Source organism: Diadema setosum, chromosome 14, assembly GCF_964275005.1.
Source record: "Diadema setosum chromosome 14, eeDiaSeto1, whole genome shotgun sequence".
Lineage (NCBI taxonomy): Eukaryota > Metazoa > Echinodermata > Echinoidea > Diadematoida > Diadematidae > Diadema > Diadema setosum.
Window position 1 is genome coordinate 35,992,833 of NC_092698.1, and position 26,014 is coordinate 36,018,846.

The 26,014-nt window shown below is 38.4% G+C and overlaps 2 protein-coding genes across 4 annotated transcripts; both read left to right on the plus strand.

Moving 5' to 3' along the window:
* On the plus strand, nt 1-25,372 carry LOC140238132 (ribosome production factor 1-like). Of its 3 annotated transcripts, none has more exons than XM_072318067.1 (9): nt 1-69; nt 16,077-16,133; nt 16,633-16,713; nt 18,839-18,934; nt 19,705-19,858; nt 20,716-20,798; nt 21,289-21,467; nt 22,384-22,510; nt 23,655-25,372. In XM_072318067.1, exons 1-9 carry the CDS (start codon nt 31-33, stop codon nt 23,694-23,696), a joined length of 858 nt encoding a protein of 285 aa, XP_072174168.1. In that variant the 5' UTR covers nt 1-30; the 3' UTR covers nt 23,697-25,372. The 3 variants fall into 3 exon arrangements, with proteins under 3 accessions (XP_072174168.1, XP_072174169.1, XP_072174167.1); XM_072318068.1 differs by having other exon boundaries at nt 44-150; XM_072318066.1 differs by lacking the exon at nt 1-69 and adding an exon at nt 12,558-12,825.
* LOC140237802 (uncharacterized) lies at nt 2,582-7,918 on the plus strand. Its single transcript, XM_072317731.1, has 3 exons — nt 2,582-2,806; nt 4,899-5,100; nt 7,113-7,918. The coding sequence occupies exons 2-3, from the start codon at nt 5,001-5,003 to the stop codon at nt 7,916-7,918; spliced, it is 906 nt and encodes a 301-aa protein (XP_072173832.1). The 5' UTR covers nt 2,582-2,806; nt 4,899-5,000.
* Nucleotides 25,373-26,014: the final 642 nt, after the last annotated feature.

Consider the following 26,014-nt stretch of genomic DNA (forward strand, 5'->3'; position numbering starts at 1 on the left):
TCAACAAGTACGTACGTTGGTGCCGGTGATATGTGCGTGCTCGAGCTGATCAACGATGTGACCGTGACTGTGAGCTGCAGTTGATTGTGTTTTCTGTCTTCTTTCTAGCTGTCTGTACATGAATATGGACTATCATTTCCTGTTAAAAATGCAAGTATACATTGTAAATTTGGATAGGATTCCCCAGCGAGTCTAAGGTTAGATTAGGCACTGGAAAAATTCTAGCAGTTAAGCATCGAGTGCCACTGTAAATTCGTGTGATTCGTGTTCTAACGTACAGTACGGCAAACAGCTAACATTAGACTCTAACTCGTTTTATAGACACTCTATAAAATAATTATTAGGATGAGATTACGGTAACTAGGGTCTACTGTTAAACAGGTAGAACTAACGACCATAACGCTAGGCTTAACTAGATCTAACTTGCGCTAACGTTAGAAATAATGGTATAACTCATAAGCAGGCCTACTGCAGTTTGTCAACATCTTTTGGGTGGGTCACTCCCCAAAATTAGACAGTCCTACACTGGGATATAGGCATAGACACTACCCCAAATCTAGTATACCGTAGTTAGGGGATCATACTTTCTCAGACATTGCACCAAATCCTTTGAACGATCTTCTATTGTATAATCTCTACGAGTCACGACATGCATCTTCAAAACCAGGGCCAAATGAGGCCTAACCAACGTTAAAAGATCTAGGCCTACGGTACGTCGAAGAGCCCTGGCTTGCTTATTGTTGTTGTCTGATTATAGATCTACGATATCGCCTACTCTGTTGTAACGTAATACAATGCCATGATCATCTTTTTAGGTAGAATGAGGGCTTTATAAGAGTCTCTCTGAGTCTCTCTAACGTTACACGTATTGAGTGTATGCGTGCCTTGTGGTTCTCGCGAAGTGAAGGCGCCGCGATACCCATTCATTTGTACATGAAATCTCTCGCGAAGCGAATTTGCCGCGATACCCATTCATTTACACGTGAAATATTTCGCGTCGCGACGCGAAGCAAAAAAGGCGCGAAAATCACCAGCGTGGTATAGTTTTTACCATTTCCCTAGGGAGTATAGTCTTTTTCGCGCACTTGTATGGTAGAATTATGTTTTGTTGTTTACAGTGCTCTCGACCAATCAGAGGACGAGATGCATTTTGTGAGGGATATAACAGTAACTGTCGCATTAATGCAGTCCGCAACACCCTGAAAAGCCTTCTCATTTATCGTACGCGTATGCATGGACCTTGCGGACATGAATACGTAATGAGCTGGAAGACCATATTTTTAGAGTCCCTGTAAATCTAAACGACATTACCAATCTTCCTGATTAATACATCGATAAAAAGCTGAAAAGTTGTACTTTGATGACATCCGACTACTTGAAAGGTTGTGACATATAAAACATACTGAACAAGGAAATTTTAAAACATAAAATTTGCATATTTTTCATTTTTCTTAGGGGGTACATTAGAACAATGAAATAAACGTGGACCAAAATCGAAGAGGTATGAAATGAAAGAGGAAATATCATACCATGGAAATATGATGACTTCATGTGGACTGATTATTGGAACGGGTCAGGTGATCGAATAAATCATTGCGTCGTACAGTTAATTTTTGACGAGATTTCAGTTTGCCGCGAATACGCGTTTCTGATTGGTTAATTCCCTCCGAGTGGAGAGTTGAAACAGTTGGTCAGCGCGGAAGGACAGTAAACGTGTGCTGTACATACAGTAATACTCTGTGTGTAGATAAAAGTGTAGGACCCTGTGAGTGTGTGTGTGTGTGCGCGCGCACGATGTATACGCGCTCGGGCTAAGATCTCCACGTCAACAACAAGAACAACGCTCCACTCTGATCGACAGCTCAACTTTGGCTTGGACTTTGTTAACTCAGATAGCAGTAACTGTCGCATTAATGAATGGCTCATTATTAATCAATAATAAAAGATCAAAAACTTATTGTGCACACATAGTTCTTTGGGGATCTCTATTGTGAATTACAATAATTATTCCATCTAATTCCACTGTATACATCGCTGAGTAATTTAACTAATGATACCCTGGGAGCGCATGATTATGCATGTATCTCAAATTGCCACTCCACGATTTTCACTCGACGAGACTTTCAATTTTCATAGTTTTCTAAGCGAGGGACCAATTCAGTTCTTACTGTGCTATTATAACAAGAATCTCTAGAACGTTGGATATCAGTAATGAGTTGATTCAACTTTGGAACGGGTCGGGTGATCAATAAATAGAAAGCCTTGTCATAATATGTTCTAGGATCGTTTTAAAAAATGTCAGCAGGATGCGGTGATAAGAATAGCGGTATCATAAGTTCATTTCACATGATATAAGCATTAAAAAGTCTGATTAATATCAAACATTCACAAATCATGTCAATTAGTCACGGAGAGTAGATCTTCATGTCGTCAATAAATGAATCTCGTAGACCATGCACTTTGTCTCTGAATTATCTCGCAAAATCTCGGGTGTTGAGAAGGACATGCGCAAAAACCTGCGCGTACGATAAATGTTTGATTTGAGCTCATTAACAGCAGCGTTGCGGTCTGACTGCGAGGGTGAGGGATAACTGCACCGGCGCGACGACCCCAACACGTACCCTCGGGGTTACCGAGGGACCAAACTGGTGCTGTCGGTCCGGCTGGCTGGCTGCTTGGATGGCGATCGTGTAGGTCTCCCAATATGCGTATCGATCGTCTCCCTCTAAGCACTTGGACTTGGGCGGATCGGTTGGACATTGGACTGGTAGAATTCCACAAGTTGGAGACCACCGAAGAGGACGAGGTAGTAGCCATGCTTTATATCAATTATTATAGAGGCTTCAGTAATACTGATAAAAGCAACATTTGGGAAGAAATGATGCCTTGATACTTGTCCCAACCACCACCGGGCACCGGCGCAGACTTTTGAGGAAAAAAAAAAAAAAAATGTGTCAAAAATTTACCTATACTCATAGGCCTACTAGTACGGTACCTTAATAATTCAATGTGGTGGTTCCCGTATGGGGAGCTTCTGCATTCTTCCTGGTTCCAGTGCAACGTTGGAATGCACACAAACAGGAATCTAGCCTAGAATTGGGTAGGGCAAGGAGGTTTTATACATGGAGTTCCAACTGGCTGTAATTATTCAAACAGTTGTCAGATTTCTATTGATGAAGGCCTACTATTAAAGAATTCCACAGGTGCACTTATGCCTTTGATAATCGATGTGTTTGACGCGACGCCGCCGTCTTGCTGAGCAATATGAAGATTTATTTTGAACGTTATCATAATGTTGGCCATTTTTTTGCCTAAATGAAATTTCACTTTGATAAAGCATGTAAAACAAAAGTCAATTCCGTCCAGAAATTTGCACAGAAGTGTAAATCAGAGCTGTATCATGTGAAAATGTTTAAAACTGTACCATCCTTGAAAGCTGGTTTTATCACTTTTCGGCTTAATTCCCCAATTAAATGTAACATGGAATAAATCTTCAAGTATAATTCTTTATTGATAGATATATCAGATTAGTGCCCACTAACTATACACAGCCCAGTCGCTGTATTCGCACAGCGTATTAACAGCGTCTGGTCTGGCTAAGTGCCCACTATATATGCCCAGTCGAGTAATTTTCAGCTTTATTTCAGCATTTTTTGCTAAATTTCTGTTCGCGCATCCTCATGTCTGTACCACCTACCTTTTATTAAGAAGGGGTAGCGAAAAGTAATTACCATCACAAAGACATATCTTCCTTTGAAAGTGGCTTGTGATTATGCAATGAGACACTAGTCAATTGTCTTCCTATCTGTGAGGCAGCTCCAGTGTACAACATACTTAAAATATTTCTTAGTGGTGGCATCAAACATGAGATCAAAGGGAATAAAACTGTTGTTACGGTACTCCATGTGTAAAACCTCCTTGGGTAGAGACTGTGAGTCTGTCCTGTCTCAATTTACAGCCAACTGGAGTCTGTACATTTAGAATCTTCACTTCAGTTAACTGTGGTAATTTAATGCTTAAAATGTTAGAACCACATGTTCATAGCAGAAACTTCTAATAGAAATTTCTGCTATAGTAGTGGTGAACCTCTTCCTCTGACTGTACAATGGTTTCATAAAATAAGCCAGTCCGGGGTTAGCTCATGTACAGATAAATGGGTACAAATGACCTTTCTCCTTTCTCAGTTGATTAGGCACTAGTCTTCAAGCAACAGAATGCATTAGCTTGCCCAACGTAACAATTCATGGAATTCATCAGTCATGTTCAAACAAAGGATGTAGTCGCGTAGACCAGGTAATCAGAATGATCCATCAATTGACACTTCGGAAAACATCCATTTATTTTGCATTAAGAATGTAATGACAATCTTCTTCTATTGGTATTGCCAAATACTGCTTTTGCTGCCAGGTGGATGTGATGGCAAGCACCACTTTAATACAATGATTACTTGAATAATCATTGCATCACAGATGCTTATCTCAGTGAATTAAAAAACCAACATGCTCTGCTGGTACAAATGACCTTTTTCTGCCCATGCTCAAAGTGGAACCCCAAACTGGCTTATTGGTCAGTTTCTAATTGGTAATCTAGGGGGTGTTTCATCAAGTTAGTCAGTGCTGACAAGTTGTCAGTCTCTGACAATAACCATAGTAACAGTCGGTGACCAGAGCATCTCAGCCAATCAGAACCAAGGATTTTACTGAAATTGTCAAATACAGCGCTGACAAGTTGTCCATGGACAACTTGTCAGCGCTGACTAAATTGATGAAACACCCCCCAGAAGGACCAGTCAAAGTTACCATGATTTCATTCAACATGATATCAGTACAGTATATTACACGAAATTTAAAGTTCTAGCCTGTTCTGTTTAAAAAAATTTATATTATTTTCTGTTTCAGGATAGAGTCATATTCTAAAGTGTGGCCTTTATTGGAAAAATACACAAAGAGGAGAAAACAGCAGGACTGTACTAGTGAAGTTGACATCAATCTGGAGACATCATGCAGGAAAGGACAAAGAGTAAGACGACAGAGGAGGTACAGGAGATTAATTTGGGCCTTAAATGCCAGAAATTTTCCTATGGAGATTTCAACAAAGCAGGTGAGTCTTTCTGAATAGGCCCTTTAATTTCTTATAGGGTTTTGATATCACTTCCATGTCAAATGCTGTAAAAGTGGAAATTTTTGCAGTGTTCAAATTTTCGCGCATTTCGCGCAACCAGAAACTAGCGCGAAATCAAAAGCACACGAATAATTTTTGCTTGCCATATGCTCCCGTACTTACTGTCTTGATTCCACGTAATCAAAAACACGCAAATCTCTTCTTGCTGGGCTGAGCGTGAAAAATTAGTGAAGCAAAAATATCCACTTTGACAGTACAGTGGACTCCTGTTGTGTTATAACGAAGTCCTTGAGACAGGCAGTTTTCTTTTGTTATATGGAAATGTCATATGATAACCAAACAAATAAACAATAAAAAAGCATGAAACGGATAATGTTTCAGCCTGAATTTTTACTTCATTATAATAACTGGAATTTTGTTATAACCGTGTTCATTATAACGGGAGTGCACTGTATTGAAATATGACTATGAGACTTTTCACTAAGGTAGAGTCTAGATATTTTTTTTATTCTTTTTTATTTACATTTTATTTTTTTTAGATACATGGTCGAATATCTGAACTTCTCTAACTCTTCCCATTTGCTGTGACATTACCCATGTGATAGTTCTCTTTTAACCCGTTGAGGATGGATGATTTTGCTACAACACACATTTTTCAGAGACACCTGCCCGAGTATACTCGGGACTCATCCTCAACAGGTATCTTTCAAAGCCGTAAAGTCTATGTCAGTCTGACCCAAATTATATACCTATATGACCCTGCATCACAAAACCAACAAAAAGTCACCAGACATGGATTTTTAGTTACACGGACAGATTCTGAAAGAACAGACTTTAAGCTTTAAAATAATGTATACATATAAATAACTCAATTCAAATGGACTCTTCTAACCTATCTGAATAAAAGAAAACACACATACTAGTATGCTACTCTGGAAAAGTGTTTACTGAGAATAGAGGCTCTAAAGTACCGGTATAGGGTTTATTCAAGCAATTTACCAAGCCATGCTAGCTGTGCAATGAATGGGACCAAAAAACCAAACAAAACAAAAACAGGATGTAAAGCTCTGCAGCAGCAACATTGAAGGAATTATCAATTAAGCTGAAATTGATCAGGCTCTATTAACACATTCTATCCATGACTAATACTAACTTTCAAAGCAGTAGCATCATCCTTTGAAAAGTTATTAGAGTTGAAAGTGGAGAGTGAAAAGGGTTCTCGAGAAATGAAAAGGGCCTTGGACTCTAAGACACACCTAATCACACTATTCTACAAAACAAAAACAAAAAACAAAAAAGGTGTTCCAGAAAAACTGCTAAAAATACTTTTTCCCATTTGCTTTATGATCGAAAACTTCAAAATAATGTACAAAAAGTGTTGCTCTTTCAGAAAATATGAAATACTCAAGATTAACTAGGTTGACCCATCTCACCTATTTTGAATCCTCAAACAAAGTCAGTGTCCGCAACTTTTTGTTGGTTTTGTGATGCACGGTCACATATATGCTGACATTTATATCCCGTTTTGCTGATATTTTAGCCTGTTGTTGAGCTCAAGTAATTGCTTCATGATTAAGTATTTATACATTATGTATACAATATATTTCTGTGTAGTTCTGATTTTCTGAAGACTTTGTGACATGATAAGAAACTATGGTGCAATTTTACATTCTGATGATGAATTAAATTTTGTGGTTTTCACACTGAACATGTTATGTGTATGTTTAACTGCTTCAAATGTTCAACTGAACTTCTTATTATCTGCACAAATTTTACAGGTTCACTGACAGATTGTCTACAGGAATAAAAGTCCATGATTAGTAGGGATATTGGCATTGAAAATGCATAAAAACATGAAGAGAACTGATAAGCCAGTCCACTTCTGGATAATAAAGAGATCCAGATAATGATGGTCGGATAACTGAGGTCAGACTATAGGCCTACTGTCTTCAAGCAGAAACTAACATTCTTTTGATGTTTTTCACCTTCAGGTACTATTGACCTGTGGAAAATTGCAAAGGCCTTCGAAAGTGGACGGTCTGCAGCTTTGTTTCAGGGACTGAAGGATGGCATACAAATAGATTCTAGAATAGGATTATTTGTACGATTCCAGCAGATAGACCTATCTGAAACTTTCCATTCTATGGTCAATGCGACTGCAGTTTGGGATATGCCTGTAAGGGTCAGTTATGTTGGAAAGACTTCTTTATGCATGGACAATGCCATCATCTGCCAGAGCTCTAGGATAGAACTTGGTAGGAGTGTGTGCCAGGCTGTGCGGGTGGACAGGGCCACACGCCGTCCAGTCCCACTTCCTCAGGAGGTCGCCACCACCTACCAGAAAACAGCGACCAGATCTGGGCATCCTCAGTTTGACTTTCCTGCGATGATTCCCGGGAGAGAGTTCACCTATACCATTTCAACCAGGGCTTTCCCAAGCGACACAGACAGCAATCAGCACGTCAACCAATCGCTGAGCTTCAAGTATTGTATGGACTGTGCAAGTGTAGCTGCCATGGAAGGGAACGTCTTCTCAGGTTTCAGCACAGACGTGGCCTACTACCTAATCAAGACGTTTGCAGTAGAGTACGTAGGAGAGATGAGAGTCGGGGATAACATTGACATTGTATGTTGGGAGGATCAAGATGATCCCTGCTCACTGTGGTTTTTGGTGAAGGTTGAGGAGCGAGTTGTTTCCAGGTGTAAAGGGGAATGGTATGCTGACTCAAACAGAAAACCAGTGAAACAAACAAGACCAAGGCCAATCTTGTGGCACAAACCAGCTTCAAACTTGTGATTTGATATCTTCCACAAAGTTCTTGTTGCAAGTGTTTTAACTATATCCAGATTAATTTCATCATCAGAAAGCCTCAGGAGGTTTTAAAGGACAAGTTCACCTTCATAAACATAAGGATTGAGAGAATGCAACAATATTAGTAGAACACATTAGTGAAAGTTTGGGGAAAATTGGACAATCGATGCAAAAGTTATGAATTTTTAAAATTTTTGTGTTGGAACCACTGGATGAGGAGACTACTACAGCTTGTGAGTCATATGGGTACAACAGTATGAAGAAAATGTAAAGAAAATTCAACATATTTTCACTTTTTTCGCATAATAAAAAAGCACTTGACTTGCCTCTTTCTAATGGCAGGGGGAATAATATTACCCATAACATTTGTTGGTAAGGAGTCGGGGGAATGTGTACTTTTTTCAAAAGATGAAGTTTTGTGAAATTCTTTTTATATTTTCCTTATATTGTTGTACGCATGTGACATCTAAGTTATTCACACACTGCAGTAGTCTTCTCATCCAGCGGTTACTGCACAAAAACTTCAAAAATTCATAACTTTTGAACGGATTGTCTGATTTTCCTCAAACTTTCAATGATGTGTTCTACTAATATTGCTACATTCTCTCAATCCTTATGTTTATGAAGGTGAACTTGTCCTTTAATCTAAAGATGTTTTTATCATTACAAATTCCGTTGAATTTTTTTTTTTTATAAATCAATGCATATAGATATTTACTTTCACTGAGGAGAAAAATTTTTCTAAAAGCCTGCCTGATTTCAGATCAGTCCTGACACAAAGACTTCAAAATTTGGAATAACATAGCTGGAAAGCATCTACTTGATTCTAATAGATTCTATGACATAACTTACAGAAAAATAGTTTTGTGAAGACATTTGTTGAAGACACAGTTTTTCATTTACAGTCATATATATGAGTGGTGTTTAATGACCAGCACAATTTTCATGATAAAGGACAAGATGGGCTCATGGATTGATTGTGAACGTGGTGCATATTCATTTTTCTCACATGTACATGAATTCTGAGAATTCCAGAGAAAAAAATTCAGCACATACACCAGCCAGAATTAGAGTACTGTTACACAAGATATCTAAAAGTCTATAAGACAAAATTCAAGAACCTCTCAAAGTGTATTCACTGGATGCAAGGTACACAGCTGCACACACTTCTGTACATTGCATACTGTAGAAACAATATTTTCGCGAATTGGAGCCGACGGCCTTATTCGCGGCATGAAATTTTTGCGAGTTGTCTCTAATATTCATTACATATAGTGTAGACAACAACTTTTGCGTGCATTTTAATGTCGCGAATCTTGGCTCTCGCGAAATTCACGAAATTAAAATGCACGCGAACATTCCTTGTTTTACAGTATCACATTGAAATGCAAGCATGCAGTGCAATGCCATGATGTGATGTGTAGTGTATATTAATGTGTGATTGCAAAATATGTTTTGCTTCCCCGATTCCCCTCTGAGGTACATTAAGTGTCTAACAACAACGCTCAGCAGGAAAATGGAAATAAAGCTTCATACTTTTTTTTTCTGACCTACAATGAGTTATTATACAGGGAAAGAAAATGGAATCCTGGTGACACCGAATATAACAGACTACATTGTACACATATGTGAATGACTGAAGGTATTTCTACAGTTTATCTCTTTCAAAAGACCCTCATGTTTTTGTTATAGTGCCAACAATCATGAATGAAGCAACCGAAGCCAAACCTGTCGGCACGAAGGCCTTGTCAGTGTGATTGTAATTCATGAGCAGAGAGAGAGAGAGAGAGAGAGAGATTAACTGGCTCTCCACTCGTACTAGTTTGTCACTTTGAGCAGTTGATCGCTAGATTTTCCCATTGGCTGACAGTGCAAAATATGTACCGACATTGCTTACTGGTATGCTTGTATGAATAGTGCTCTGCCTATTGCAATCGGGAAAGAGTGATTACCAAGTATGTATCACAAAAGCCACAAAGGTTAAAACTAAGATTTCAAGACACTGCCAGAAATCTTTACTATCATGGCCACAATGGTCTTCCATTGTAACCAATTTTCATTCTTTTCTCTTTGTTACTGTATACGCCATATATTTAGCGAGTCTAAATTTTCACAAATCAGGACTTCCCAACGATTTTCCAAGTGGTTAAATTCGCAGTAGTGGAGTACTGTACTGAAGGGAGAAATGTATACGTGTGCGTCAAACTCATACAGGGATTAGATTCATTATTTTCGCATGTCTTTAATTAATTGAATAGCACCTGACTCGCGAAATTTGCGAAAATAAAAACCTCATGAAATATTTGGCATACAGTGCATACAGTATGTGTGGCTGTGTGTGCACACATGCTTGCCCAGGTGCACTTGCATGCATGCAGTGTGAGTATGTGAGTGTAACTGTGTTTTACTTTTTTTGGGGAACCTACCCCCACAAGCATCTACTTCTATGTACACATGTAGGTTCCCCCCCCCCCCCCACACACACACACACAATAATCTTAATCATCTATTATGACTTTAACATAATCCAGACTGATTTTGTGTCATGTAATATTATTATAGTCTTTATATACTGAATTTACAAATTATGTATTACTTTTTATTGCCATGGATGTACACATGTTACAAATACAACACTATATTTTGTGTGGAAACTTAATGAAATGAAATGAAATTCACAAGTATAATACTACATAATATCGCAATATTGCTTTTTGTATGGTACTCGAAATGAATTGTTATACATTGATTAGGTGCAATTACTTGATATGTGATATTATGTTGTCAAATATGTATGAAAATATAAATCATTGTTTATAAACAGCCAAAAGTTTCTTGCATCCAAAGTTTGAATCTCTACTAGTATTTTGTGTTTAAATGCTAGGTAGTTCATGGTTAGTGAAAATGCAGTCTATTGGCTTGTTTCGGCAGTGTGAGTATTAATCTGATGTGGCATCATGTTTCACAGGTGGAGATGTATGTGTCTACGTATCACTTTCATGCAACATTAACAGCATGCTCTGTGGCTGCATGATATGTGTGACAGTGAGTGTGCAAGTCTGTGTGCCACATTTGTTATTGATCTTTGCTTTCCAAAGTCAGTCCTCACACAGAAATAACTGCACATAGCAGTGTTATTTCCTTGTGAGATGCATAATGAAGAGCTTGCCTCCAAAAGGCGCTAAATCCATTGAAAAATGATGGATTTAGCTCCCTTTTGGAAGCAAGCTCTTCATATATTCTGTATTAATTTTGTCACGCTTTACACACACACAAACATCAAGATGAGGATTTTGTTTGTGTTAAAGGAAAAAGTGATGATAGTTTGCACATATATGGACTGATGAATAAGCCAACCCAATTCAATTCCTTTAGTCAATCTTAACCAATTTGATGGTGAAATCCCTTGATATTGTGTGTGTGTGTGTGTGTATTAAAATTGTTTTTTTTTTATTTGTTACAAATCTGTAGTGTTAAAGAAACATGTTAACAGCAATTGTTTTTAACATATAGGACTCTTTTATACATTATGTCCCTACAATGTAGGCGCCCCTACTAGTAATTGTAGGAAGGCCTACAAGTGAACCAGATGACAGGGTACAAAAAAAAAATACCAACAATCAAGATTTCTTGAGAAACAGATGCACAAAACATCAAAAACCTATTTCCTCTTCAGATAAAGAGAAAGAGTATAGTAAGAACATGTTGTAGCTCCATGGTATGAGGATGATGTTTAATTGTTCTGTTCTAAGCGATCTTATTCTATAATCAATTTTTTTGTTTATATACAGTCAATTGTAAATGGATCGAGAATTCCCATCTGGGCTTCAAATGCTGATTTCTATGAAAGTTACATGGAGATCAGTGGCTTAAAAACAACCACTCCTCTATCATTAATTATTTGATGCTGTTCTTTACCTATTCAATGATACTACAGTGCATATCAAAAAAGGTAATCCATAACTTTGGAGAGCTACTACAATTGCATTTCATAATTTTCAGCTATGGAAAGCACAACGTTGGTTGTGAGGAATGGGTAATTCTTCCTCTTTCCGTTGATACCTAAGTATGTTGAGGAATGTCATGCATGATAGCACATGGACTTTAAAGACAACAATGACGCACTGCACTTTTTCAAAATTTGAGTGTTATCCTGAAAAACAAAACAATGTCTCACCAAATGGATGAGATCTGTTAATGAAAGAGGTCAAATTAACAGGACAGCCTGCACGACTGTAGGTTTATGTTTAGAGGTTCTAACCATTTATGGTAAAAAAAAAAAAAAAAAAAAAAAAAAAACCTTCAACATGGCCACGTTGTCTATAGCAAAGGCTAAACCCCATTATCCATTTTATTCTCTACTTATACTTGGTACATATGTATATTCAAGACATGGTCTGTCACTGCAAGTTATCGCTATGTTGAATATGAACAGAGAAAAATGGACTGTGTGTGGAACATGGTTTGAATTTTTTTGATTTGGTTATTTGGTTATGGGGGTACCAATATGGAATGAAGAAGAGTTCTTCTTTCCTCACAACCGACATTGTGCTCTTCATAGCTGACAATTATGAAATAGTTGCCCTCCAAAGTTTTTTTTTTCCTTTTTTTGATACGCACTGTACCAGCTAGATACGTTTGTACTGTATGTGTTCGGAGATGTTGCGCAACAACAAGATCGATTCAGATCAGATGTACAGACTATCGATAATCGAGTGAGTATCGATTAAGCACGTGTGCGTTGACGTTCGCGAGGAACGAAAATGGAGGCCGAAATTTGCGAAAATAAAGGAGATGGGTGTCCCCAGATGCCACAAAGAACATTGGCTCATGTAAAGAATAAGCAAAAGCGTCAAGAAATGTTTAGGAAGATGCAGATTGAGAAACGGAAGGTGAGTAGATTCTAGGTCTAATGCTGATATGGCCACGCGTCTTCGCTCACACAGTGAGCTATTGGATCTGTCCATATTGCCATTGGCATTGTCATTGAAGTCCCATACACTGCATTTGCTGTGTGTTTACTAGTGCCACGCCATGGCATCTTTAGACTTTTGATCACTCTGTTTCCCCGATCGTAATAAATAGGGCCTACACTGTATTAATAATTACGCATCATCATCATCATCATCATCATCTGGTACAGGAAGAAGGCGTTGGCCTGTAATTCCCGATCACTGCTTCTTACTTGTTTGGTCTGTACTATTAAATCTGCTAATAACTGAGTAAACTTTACCAAATGTGCAGGAGTGGAGTCATGGGAGATCAAAATGATGCTCCCACCAATATTTGTCAATATATTTTTTAAATTTTTCAGTTGTTGACAAGACCACTATATGTTCCGGCAAGCTGTTCCAGTCCTGTATTATACGTCTGCTGAAGGACTTGCTTCAAACATCCAATCTGGAATGTTCTCTTTGGATCTTGAAACATTTAAACTTTACAGTGCCCTCTTGTGGTTCTACTTGTAGGTTGGGAGAAGAAGTGGTCCTGTGAGATGTTGACAAGTCCGTGCATGATTTGATGAACAGCAATCATGTCTCCTCTTCTTCTTCTGTAGAACAGAGAGTACATATTCAGATGCTTTTAAGTCTTTCTTGGTATGGGAGGTCCTTGATTTCGCGAACCAATTTGGTTGCCTTCCGCTGGACTCTTTCAATTTTCATTGCATCTTCTCTGTATCTGTTGTGCCATAGAACACTTCCATATTTTAGGTGTGGTCGAATGAGGGTCTTGAACAAAATTGGTAGAGTTGTCTTATCCAGTTGTGAGAAAGTTCTCTTTATAACTCCCAGACGTTGATATCCCTTACTAACCGCTGATGACACATGTTGATGGAAATTCAGCTGGCAGTCAATTATCACTCCAAGATCCTTTTTGGCTTTTACTGGTTGCAGATTTTTCCCTTGCATGCGGTAATTTCCCTCAGGATTTCTCTTACTGATGTGGAGTACTTTACATTTGTCCTCATTAAAAGGCAACTGCCATCTCTCAGACCATCTATGTCGGTTGTTTAGGTCGTCTTGGAGGTCATTGATCTGTGCTGGTGTGTTCACTGTATTATACAGCTTTGTGTCGTCAGCAAATAGGGCTACGCAAATCAAATAGAACCGATAGAATTCTGGATTTCTGTCATTGTACATTGAGTAGGCCTACTGCCTAATCAAGTACCATGGCCATGCCATGTCAATGTCGCACTCTAGCTCTCTGTGACTACTGTAGGGCCTAGTAATTTAATTAGAGTCTACTACACTAGATGGGTCATCTATAATAGAATTTCCGTAGACAGTGAGTGATAGAAGTAAATTTAGTTTTAATTACAATGTAGGCCTAGCTCTAAGTCTAACGTTAGTCTTGCTTGTACTCGTAGTAGATAAATGATGTGAGTGAGATGTGACCACATTTATTTTAGCTCTGTGACTTGAGTCTTGCCTCTTTTTAAATGTTAACATTTTTAGAACTAAAATTTAATGTCTATTATATACTAACTGTTAAAATGTAGGAGATTGCCAGAGATATCCTTCACTGAAACTGAAAGAGTGAAGCGCTTCACCAATTTCTTATTTACGATTGGTGAAACAAATTTCTAGAAGGTTAGTTTAGTTTGAAATCTTAGTGAAGATCTGCCTTTGACTGAGTGTGGCCATGCATGCATGCTGTTTGGAACACAAGCCCTACGATGCTACATGATGTGGAAATGATGAGAGAAGAGCAACAAATTTTTGCAACACAATCAAAACTGCACCTTCTACAGGTTTTTCCCGAATATACACTAGATCTAGTAATGACTGCATGCATTATCAAGGATCGAATCAGAGGCTGGGTATGACTCAGAACAACTGCAAAACGACCTGCCCTTACAAGAATGAGACAGACTAGCTTATAGAATTCAACCCCCTTGATTGTCAAGTCCTCACCATCATGAACGAGGAAACCTGTCATATTTAGTGGTCTTACAGCATCCATATCATGGTATCCATCTGAAGTAAAACATGATATCTTGCTCTTGTGGCCTACATCTCAAGATCAACAAGAAATAGACCCACCATATAAAAGTTATCACCTAGAAAGCAAGTAATACGAGTGCATTCCCGCAACAAAACATCAGGCCTTGTCCTAAAAAGACCAAAATGCTGCATGCTACTTTTAAGTAGCATAAGTTCACCCCATCCTGGAATATTATAGCAGGGCTTGGGACTCCCATACTCGCAACAATATCCAGGAAATGGAAATGGTTCTGTGTCAATACACCCGCTTCATCATAGGAGGCTATCGTTGTAAAAGTGGATAATTTTGCTTGAGTAAATTTTCACACTCGGTCGAGTAAGGCGGGTTTCATGTTTTTGGGGTTTTTTTTATCCCGCGGAATCAAGACATCGACTACTGGAACATATAGCAAGCAAAAATATTTATGTGCTTGTATTTTCGCAGTAGTTTCTGGTTGCGCGAAATGCACAAAAAATTTCACTCACACAGTACCAGACAAGTAGCGTGACATTAATGTTGCATCAACTTTAGTGACCATCTCTTCAAGAAAGCCAAAGCTCAGCTCAAGATGATAGTGATGTATTGCTGTAACAACATCGAATTAAGGACATTCTGTGGATCATTAGCTTCAAGTACCCTTTGGGAGAACACTTCTGTACGAGAAGTCATTCAGATCTTCCCCGATTCCATGAGGCTCTGGAACTCATCAAATGTACTGATGTACCTTCGCTAACAGTGGCAGGCAAGAGATACACAAATTTCAGCTCCACTAGAAGGGGCGACACTGTTATTAAGCCAGACCTGCCAGACAGTACGAAAAAAACACCAGATGGTGGATTGTACTTATTCATCACAAGAAGAAAAGGACTGTCTATGTAGATAGATTTAATCATCTAAACATCCCCCCCCCCCCCTTCATTCAGGCAGTCAACCAGATTTGTAAAGATAACCCCTTACAGGATGGTATAACCCCCTAACAGCCTTTCATAAACTCTCTGCTCCCCCTCCCCCCCCCCCCCCCACACACAAGCCATATTTACAACATTGTATTTATGTGCTTTGCATGAAATAAATGAGTAAATTTCATGAATATTTCTTGTATTAATTCCTGTCTTTCAGTCATTCATAAGTTCTATTCATTTATATGCTTCCCTAACAGGAAAAGCTAAAGGAAAAAAAGAAGAGAAAGAAGGAAGAAGAAATGGCAGGTGACAAGGTAAGACACAATGAATGCTGGAGACAATAGGCAACTAGTGACCCTTGTATTACTACTGTGGACTCCCGATATAACAAAGTTCTTGGGACTGGTGTTTTTCTTTTGTTATGTCAAAATTTTGTTATAATCAAAGAAATCAATAAGAAATATCTAGAGTGGATAATGTTGTTGCCTGAATTTTGAATTTGTTATACCCAGAATTTTGCTATTCGTGTAACCGTGTTTGTCATAACAAGAGTGCACTGTAGTATGTGATAAGTTCTGTGTTAGTCTATAGTCATGAATCTGTGTCAATAGTATGATATGATTATGCTCCTTGAATTAGTGCCCTGAATTATTTTCTTACAAATTGTATGACAATAGTGAGGAATGATATAAACTGTTGAGAGGAAAAACCAAGCAAATCCTTTTACCAGTATTTTTGTTTCTCTTCTACTTCAATATAAACACTAATTGTTGTACACAGCATGTCATATTTATGCTTGTTTTTATTGTACAGGCCAAACCGAAGCAAGTTCCGAAGACTATAGAGAACATGAGGGTCTTTGATGAAACCATGGTAGATCCTCAAGACCAGGAGGTAAGGCTTAATTCTACAGAATGGTAAGAAGTAAAATGTCAGCTTTATCCCAAGATGTGAACATCAATCAGTTGTAAGAGTCAGTATAAGATATACATGTATTGCAATTCCCCTAGCCTGACGTACATTGTAACAGATGATTTGCTCAATTCAATCACTGATAACTTTCTTTCGGTTTATGGTATGCTTTAGCATGAAAGAAATCGTAGATATCACCCGTCCCAGTTGCAAAGTAGCTCACAAGTAGAGTACGGTAGGCTCCTACTTACCATTTGATTGCTTCTGCTATTGTTGTATTAACTTTAAAATGTTGTGTAAACTTACGAATTTGAACTCCAGACTTACTCAAAAGAAATGTTGCATGACCCTAGACCATCCTCCTTCCTTCAATGTTGTGGATTTTTGTCCCCGCCGAACGAGTTCGAGCAGGGGACTATGAAACGGGCTGCGTACGTGTGTGTGTCCGTGTGTCCGTCCGTCCGTCCGTGCGTCCGTCCGTGTGTCCGTCCGTGCGTCCGTGTGTGCGTCAGTGTGTGATCAAAATCTTCAATTTGCTACTTCTCTGTCATTTATGAGCCAATTTTGATTCTGTTTGCTTTATATGATAGCACTACATGGGAGCTTTAAAACTTCTACACAGAATTTCAGTCGTGACCTTTGACCTTGACCTTTGACCTATATTGTACATTTTGCTACAAAATGCTACTCCTTCGCCATTTCTAACCCGATTTTGATTCCGTTTGCTTTATATGATGGCACTAGGTGAGGGCTTCAAAACTTCTACACAGAATTTTGACCTTTGACTTCTTTGACCTTTGACCTTGATTTTTGACCTATATTGTACATTTTGCTACAAAATGCTACTCCTTCGCCATTTCTAACCCGATTTCGATTCAGTTTGCTTTATGTGATGGCACTAGGTGAGGGCTTCAAAACTTCTACACAGAATTTTGACCTTTGCCTTCTTTGACCTTTGACCTTGATTTTTGACCTATATTGTACATTTTGCTACAACATGCTACTCCTTCGCCATTTCTAACCCGATTTCGATTCCGTTTGCTTTATGTGATGGCACTAGGTGAGGGCTTCAAAACTCCTACACAGAATTTTGACCTTTGCCTTCTTTGACCTTTGACCTTGATTTTTGACCTATATTGTACAATTTGCTACAAAATGCTACTCCTTCGCCATTTCTAACCCGATTTCGATTCCGTTTCTTTATGTGATGGCACTAGGTGAGGGCTTCAAAACTTCTACACAGAATTTTGACCTTTGCCTTCTTTGACCTTTGACCTTGATTTTTGACCTGTATTGTACATTGGCTACAAAATGCTACTCCTTCGCCGTTTCTAACCCGATTTTGATTCCGTTTGCTTTATGTGATGGCACTAGGTGAGGGCTTCAAAACTTTACACAGAATTTTGACCTTTGCCGTCTTTGACCTTTGACCTTGATTTTTGACCTGTATTGTACATTGGCTATAAAATGCTACTCCTTCGCCATTTCTAACCCGATTTTGATTCCGTTTGCTTTATGTGATGGCACTAGGTGAGGGCTTCAAAACTTTTACACAGAATTTTGACCTTTGACTTCTTTGACCTTTGACCTTGATTTTTTACCTATATTGCACATTTTGCTACAAAATGCTACTTCCGGCGGGGACATATCTTACGCACCGCGTAATTTCTACTTTTCCTTGTTTTATGTGATTTGATTTTGTGTGATGTTTTGGATTCTGGGAGGAAAAAAAACAAACATGCATTGTTCTTGAGGCATCAGGGTAATGCAAATTTGATGCTAATCACAATGTCAATAATCTCTATGTAAAAATATATGAACTTTCAGGCTGATATCAGAAGTCAATTCTTGTGACATATAAAGTTGGCTAGTATTTACATATTGTAGACTGATGTGGTCTTTTCTTTTTCATTTCATTTTCTAACGCAAGCATTGATGACATTTCCATACACTAAAATGTGTAAAATTTTGGGTCTCTTACCTAGCATATAAACATATTTCTGAGGTGTCCATTGATATCAAGGCCATGAATTTAAATTGTGATGCCTAATCAATTTCTTCCTATGCACATATCTGTTTTAACAATTTATACACTTCTGATCACAAGGTGTCATACGATGAGACGACAGATGAGATGGCACCATACTTCAACAGAGAAACAACACCCAAAGTCCTCATCACAACATCAGACAAGGCAGCATGGGTAAGATGGGAGTCAACAGGACTTACCTTATTTCCAGCTCTTGCTCTCACCTGTACTTTTTTTTCCTTTTCTTTTGCGAATGTACATTCATGGCTAGTCAACTACAGTCAAACCTGTTAGTGTTTATAGTGGCCACACAAGCAAGATGAAAAAATGTCTGTTACAGACAGGTGGTAGACTGTCGACAGGTTTGTGAACATGGCTTTTCTCTGGGGGGAGGGGGGATTGTTTTTAGTGGCTGTGTACAGCATGTGGCTGCTAAAGGCAGGCAGCCACTGAGGCAGGTTTAACTGAAAATGGCACTGCATGTTGAGTGCCTGGGTATTACAGGTAGATATTAGTGCTTTACAAATGAGGATGATGAAGATGATGTATGATTAGCATTATCAGTCAAAATAGCTGAAATTATTATCAATATGTATATTGTATTATCTTTAGGATTATTATTATGATGATTATCATTCCATTATACTTTTTGTGCTATTATTTAATTATTTTATCTGATGCTCTTATTATTGCAACTACTATTACTGTTATTGAAATCATTATTGTTATAATCGTCATTGTCATTACCATCATTATCATTATTATTGCAAATATCAAGGTGCGTGCCTGAAGAAGGACCGGGAGGCAATCACAAATAGAAATTTCAGAAATGAGTCATGCTGCTTCAAAATGTCTGCTAATCAAAGAATTTTGATACATCTTTCAAGTTCATCTAAGCATACTTTGGAAAGTTCAATGTTGTTTTTCATTTTCCCAAATATTAGAGAACAAGGAGGCTGTGCAAAGAGCTGAGTAGCTGTATACCAGACTCACAGGTGCACCATCGGAGACACCTGCCTCTAAAGAGGATCATCAAGAAGGCCCAGGAGAATGACTTCACAGACCTCTTGGTCATCAATGATGACAGGGGAAAGCCCAGTATCCTTGCCACATGGCCGCATACATAACCAAAGGCTACGTTGGGCCTGCTTTCTTGGCAGTGTGTCCCAATATGCAATTACAGGCGGCTCCTGTTATATTGAAGTCCAAGGGGCCGGCAGTTTTCTTTCGTTATATCAAAATTTTGTTACAGCCGAACTGTAAAGTATACATAGACAATAATTCTGAGACATAAATTTTTATTTTGCCGTAACGAGACTTTTGTTATAATGGGAGTACATTGTAATAACCTCAAGCACGCTTTTGTTGTCTTAGGTTTTAATCGTGCACAACATACATGAGAGAGAAAAAGAAAGAGAGCCCAAACTGGGGGGGGGGGGGGGGGGGGTTTAGGGGGGAGTAATATTTCATCATCTCATGAGTATCATTAGTTTGTATGTGAAAAATATGTAAAGGGCATTTTGGGTTGGCATCTATTCAGCTGCAATATTCTTTCCCCCGAAAGTCATCTTTATTAGGTTACTGCAATTTGACACTAATGGATATGTCTTTTTCTGACATATACTTGACAGCAGCAACCCTTTTTGCACAAGTGATAAGTCACCATTTATACTGTACTTAACTTGCTGCTTGACAAAAGGTTCTAACCTTACAATATCGATACATTAGAGTTCTTGGTAGCATAAATTGCATATGTATTGGTGGCTCATACTGACATCAAGCAATATTCAAGTGAATGTTCAAATTGTGAAAACTTGAATTGCAATTCATGATTAGCTAGAAAATTTCTCTATGTTACTAGTCTTGCATTGTTTTGTAGCCAGTGAAAAACATGTTTGATTATAAAGATAAGTAGATTCAAAGGCATGGTTTTTCCTTAATACATATGTGTTCAGATGGACTGGTCATTAGCCATTTACCAGAAGGTCCAACTACACACTTCAAGATGTCAAGTGTAAAACTCAGACAAGATATCAAGGTATGAGATGGACAAAAAAATTGCACTAATTTGGTGTTAGTTGTGCCATTTTGTATGATGTTGGTTTTCTTTAATGTGTGTGTGTGTGTGTGCGCGCGCGTGCACATACCTTTTTGTTGTTCTTGTTTGTTATGCCAGTGTAGTATTTGAAGCAAAATGTTTTCTGTTGCACCAGACTCTTCAAGGTTGTTAAGGTTATTACGACAAATCTGACACTGGCTTTGTTGGTGAAAACCTCTGTAGGTAATACTATCAAAGTTCTTAATCCCAACTCTACCACTTACAAAACTGTCTTACATGTCTCAATTCTCAAAATATATGATGCATACAGTGTTCCAGTTGCTTTGAAAATTGAAGGATTAGGGTTCTAATATTTGCATAAACTAGTAATGTATTGCATTTTCAAGATGCATGGGTCGGTCAGTGTTCCTGTGACCGAAGTCATATCATTAATTCTGCTTCATTGAACTCTACGCTTTTTCTCATACAGAGATGTGGAAAGACCAGTGATCACAAACCGGAGCTGATCCTCAATAATTTCAACACTCGCCTTGGCCACACCATCGGCCGTCAGATAGCTTCTCTCTTTCCACACGATCCAAACTTTGTGGGGCGACGGGTTGTGACTTTCCACAACCAGAGAGACTATATATTCTTCAGGCATCACAGGTTTGTAAAGTTCCTTCTTGTATAGTGTGTTCTTGACTGCTGGGTATTTGTTTGTTCATGCAGTGTATTGCCAATTCTTTGGCTTTTACGAAGTTATTGTGAGTACAGGTAGTGAAATAATTATAAATTATTCAAAGTAGGTTGAAAATACACAGTGAGACTCCTTGAATGCAGACATTGGGCAATTCATTATTTTGCAGTATGTAATTATTTTGTGGTTAAGTATAGATTGCTTAGGGGCCGTTCACAATTACCAACATTTTCACAAGCGTACAAACCGTACGCTGGGGGGGGGGGGGGGGGGGGGGAGGGGGTCAACACCCGGCGTATGCTTTCCAATTTCGAAAAATGTTGATCCATATTCTCGTGCCCATCCCGTCTGATCACGGCCTCTCGTCTCGCTCACGCGCTAGTATGCCCACGCGCCCACAATGCAAGAAGTGGAACACAAATATGCGTGTGGAAACAATGTCAAAGATGGCGTACAATAGAACTAGTGACCTGGAAAATCTCACGAAATTCCTCCTTAAGCGAGGGTGCATTGTGCACAAAAATCCCGTTCACAAATAGGTGCCCAGTGTGTGCCCAGAAATATCCTACTCGGTATCAACTGCTGAAGCACCAGGATGAGGAGGGACACAAACTGAGAAAAGGCAGACCAAGCAAGAACTGAACACAGTGAAAATAATACGGGGAAATAAAAAATCAACATTTTTTTTCGTACACATGGTGTGTACACTTGTGAAAATGTTGATAATTGTGAATGACCCCTTACGTGCTTGTACTGTTGAGACGATTATTCATGCTATGAAGAAAGAGTCTGTTTAGCATATAGCATTGTATATTGAGGCTTTGGTAGAATACTGAAAGGTCATGTGAACAAGAGACCTGGTGAATTTCACTTCTGTAATAACAGGTATGTTTTCAAGAACAACAAGAAGGCAGGGTTGCAGGAGTTGGGTCCAAGGTTCACACTCAAGCCGAGGTCTGTCCAGAAGGGAACTTTCGACTCAAAGTTTGGAGAATATGAGTGGGTACACAAGGTGAGTAGGTCACGGTGTATCTCCATTTGCATCACTGGCATTTGCTTTAGATATTGTCCCTTTTGATGTGTTGGATGCCACTTCAGATTTTAAACTGCAGGGTTTTCTGCTTTCAGATCGTTTGAATACTAGATCCTCATGTTTGGAGAGTGGGTTGATAAAAGACATCACATAAAATGAGTATTTAGTGTAGTCTTTACTTGGAAATAAATATGATCTGCTCATAATTTCATGAATGTGGAAATGTGTATGAAAATGCTTATAGTACATAATATATGACTCACTCTTGCTACTAAAAAAAAGCTCTTTTGCCTGGGTTTGGTTTACTCAGAAGTATCCCTGAAATTGTATCATTATGTGATTTTACTAGATGAAAAAATGTTTACTAGAAATATCTTGTACTCCATCATACCATCTTCAGTGGTAAAGGCAAGTAAATCTTCATGTTTTACACATCTCTTCCACCTTTTGTTCAATCCTTCATTTACACTAGATTCGTTCCTGTTTTTATTCCTCTGTCACCTTTTTTGTGTTTTCCGTCTTTGCTTTGAATTACTATGACTTACTCAATATCTGCCTTTCTCTTATATTTCATATTTTCTCTCTATGTGCAACAATATGTTATTCATCACACTTTGTTAAAGTGCACTTGTTTCAATCATGACAACGCAAGTACTAATCGCCATTTTATTGACCCCAACTATGTTGAAAGGGATGGTGTAGTATTGGTGGATATGAGGATTGGGCTTTTAATTTTGGTTGTTTTTTTTTTTTTTTGCGAGATACCAAGAAACCACTAAATAAAATAGGCAGAGCTTACCATTTTAAGAGGAAATCATAAGTTTATTTGATGAAAATCTGTTTTGGAATGTCTTAAGACATCTAAAAAACAAAGTTAAATAAAGTGATCATAATAAAAGGTGCCTTCCCCCTTTTATTAGGATCGCTCTGTTTTGGATTTCTGAGTCATTTCAAAACCAATTTTTATCAAATAATTAGTGAATTCCTCTAGGAATTACACTCTTTCATATTTCATAAGAGGTTTCTCCTCATCTCACCCAAAAATGTTAGAAATGTGAAGTTAGGTCTTAACCAAAACTATACAATCCCTTTAAGCTATCCATTTCTCTCTTGTATCTTACAGAGACATGAAATGGACACCAGCAGGAGAAAGTTCTTCTTGTAGAGATGATATCTTCCCATCTCCATCATCATTTTGTGCTGTAGGTGTTGATATGCCTAAGTGTCAACATCCTACTTGAACTGTACATGCATTGCCAGAAAGTCGGGGCCGTGGAAATTGACAGGAAACTCCCAGAGACTGGATCTCAGTGGAGCTAGTTAACAAGAAATTTGTAAGCTGCAGGATGAGAAAAAGTCATGCTAAATTCTGGGCTTTTCCTTACATTCCCAGATATGTTTGCAGACTGGGGTAGTGATGCCATTCATACCTACCCAACAATAACATATCATGACAACCTAAAGAACACTGAATTTCAGTGTACTGTAAGGGTGTTGATTTGGCTTAGTTGATAGTGCATCTAACTCCCTATCCAAATGGCCAGGTTCCAACCTGAGTCTGGTTGAGCAATGTTGTGTTTAGTCATACCTTCTTCTCTAGTAAGAGGCAAAACACTTTGGCCCGAATTCACGAAGATGGTACAATCTTTGTCCATTGTTTAAACCATGGACAAAGACCATAGTTTTTTATGGGACATCAAGTGTCGCATGACTTATTTCGTTACAAAATCAGTCATTTTGTTACAAAATGTTGTCATTTCGTCAACGAAATGACGAAATGACTGATTTAAATGGTTTAAGCCATGGACAAAGATTGTACCACCCTCGTGAACTCGGGCCTTTGTCATCGGATCGAACATAAAATTGAGGTAGTACTGCATGTGTTTGTCATGACTCGCATATACAGTAAAAGATGTCACTCCATTCATTCTTCACAAAGAGCAGGGTGCTAACCCACACGAGTGGTCCACCTGCCAACCCACACAAGAAAAATGGGTGAATGATGATGATGATGCTTTGTGGTTCGTCCAAGGTGACTAGCCGTTGTCAGCAAAATAATGGTATCAACAAGGCACAGTGTACCACACGAGATGAAGGAACATACTGTGAAAAAGATATGTATAACATGTAAGAAGAGTTTAAAGTTGAATTAAGAAACAGAGAAACAGGTTTGGCATTTTGAGAATATTGACAGAAAATATCATTTATCAGGAAGACCTTCATCTGAGTTAAAGTTTATTGCCCATGCACATCCTTGTCAAATGATGTCATTCAGTTCACATTAGCCTAAAAAGCAAGGCAACAGATATGTTTAAGATTTGAACATATGCTGAGCATTACTTTAAAAAAAAAAGATATAGGCCTACCTTTGAATTCAAAGAATGTCAAAATAACATGTTTCCCTTCTCATTTTCTGAGCATGTAGGATGTTTATTATGTGAACAAAAGAAAAGAAAAAAATGTTTGCCTGTGTTTGTTTTCATTCCCTATTTGACAAGATGGCTGGATAACCGATATTCAGGTGCACTAGCTGATCTCCATGGGATCCAGTTGTGAACACTCAGTGCACATAATACTGTAAAAGTGAATATTTTCGCACAACTAATTTTTTGCGCTCTTTGGAATCAAGACATCAACTACTGGAACATTCGGCAAGCAAAAATATTTGCGTGCTTTTATTTCCACGCTAGTTTCTGGTTGCGCGAAATGCGCAAAAATTTCCGCTTTAACAGTACATGCAACTCCAGTTATACCGAAGTCCTCAGGACTGGCAGTTTTCTTTCATATTAAGATTTTGTTTTAACCAATTAAAGTTTATCAAGATATATTGACGATGATTTTGGAACCTGAATTTTTTCTTTGTTGTTACAAGTATTTTGTTATAGCGGGAGTGCACATGGTATTGTGATGCTGCCATCCAGGGAAGGGTGACAGAGGCATCATGCTTTTGGGTTGCCCATTTGTGTGCTCATACATTTGTATGCCTCCCTCAGTTATTTTGTAATCTCTTTTAGTTTCTGTGTGTGTTTGTTTCATGTCAGTGTGTGTATGTGTTTGTGTGTTGGGGGGGGGGGGGGGAATGGGTGGGGGTATTTGGTGGATTTACTTGATGCTCTGCCCTAGGTATTATATGCTACATGAGGTGTAGATGCCCTGATATGATTTTAAGAAATCTCCCATAAAGGTCACAATGTCCCTGAATTTTGACTAACAGTGTAAGTTTTGAGAGGTAATTTCAGGGGATAATATCCAATGTCATCTAGCTTTGTAGGATGATAGAAGTAAGGAAATTATTAGCTTGAAATGATTGCAATGAAAAGTCAAAAGTCTTGGTCCTTGTAATTCATCTTTCCAATGGGATGTTTGAATAGATGTGCAAAGAACATGCATCATCACATACATCAATAAATCACTAGGGTTGGAATGGTGTACAGTATGTGTATGTGATGTGGAATGGATGTGCACAGAACAGAGAACATGCAA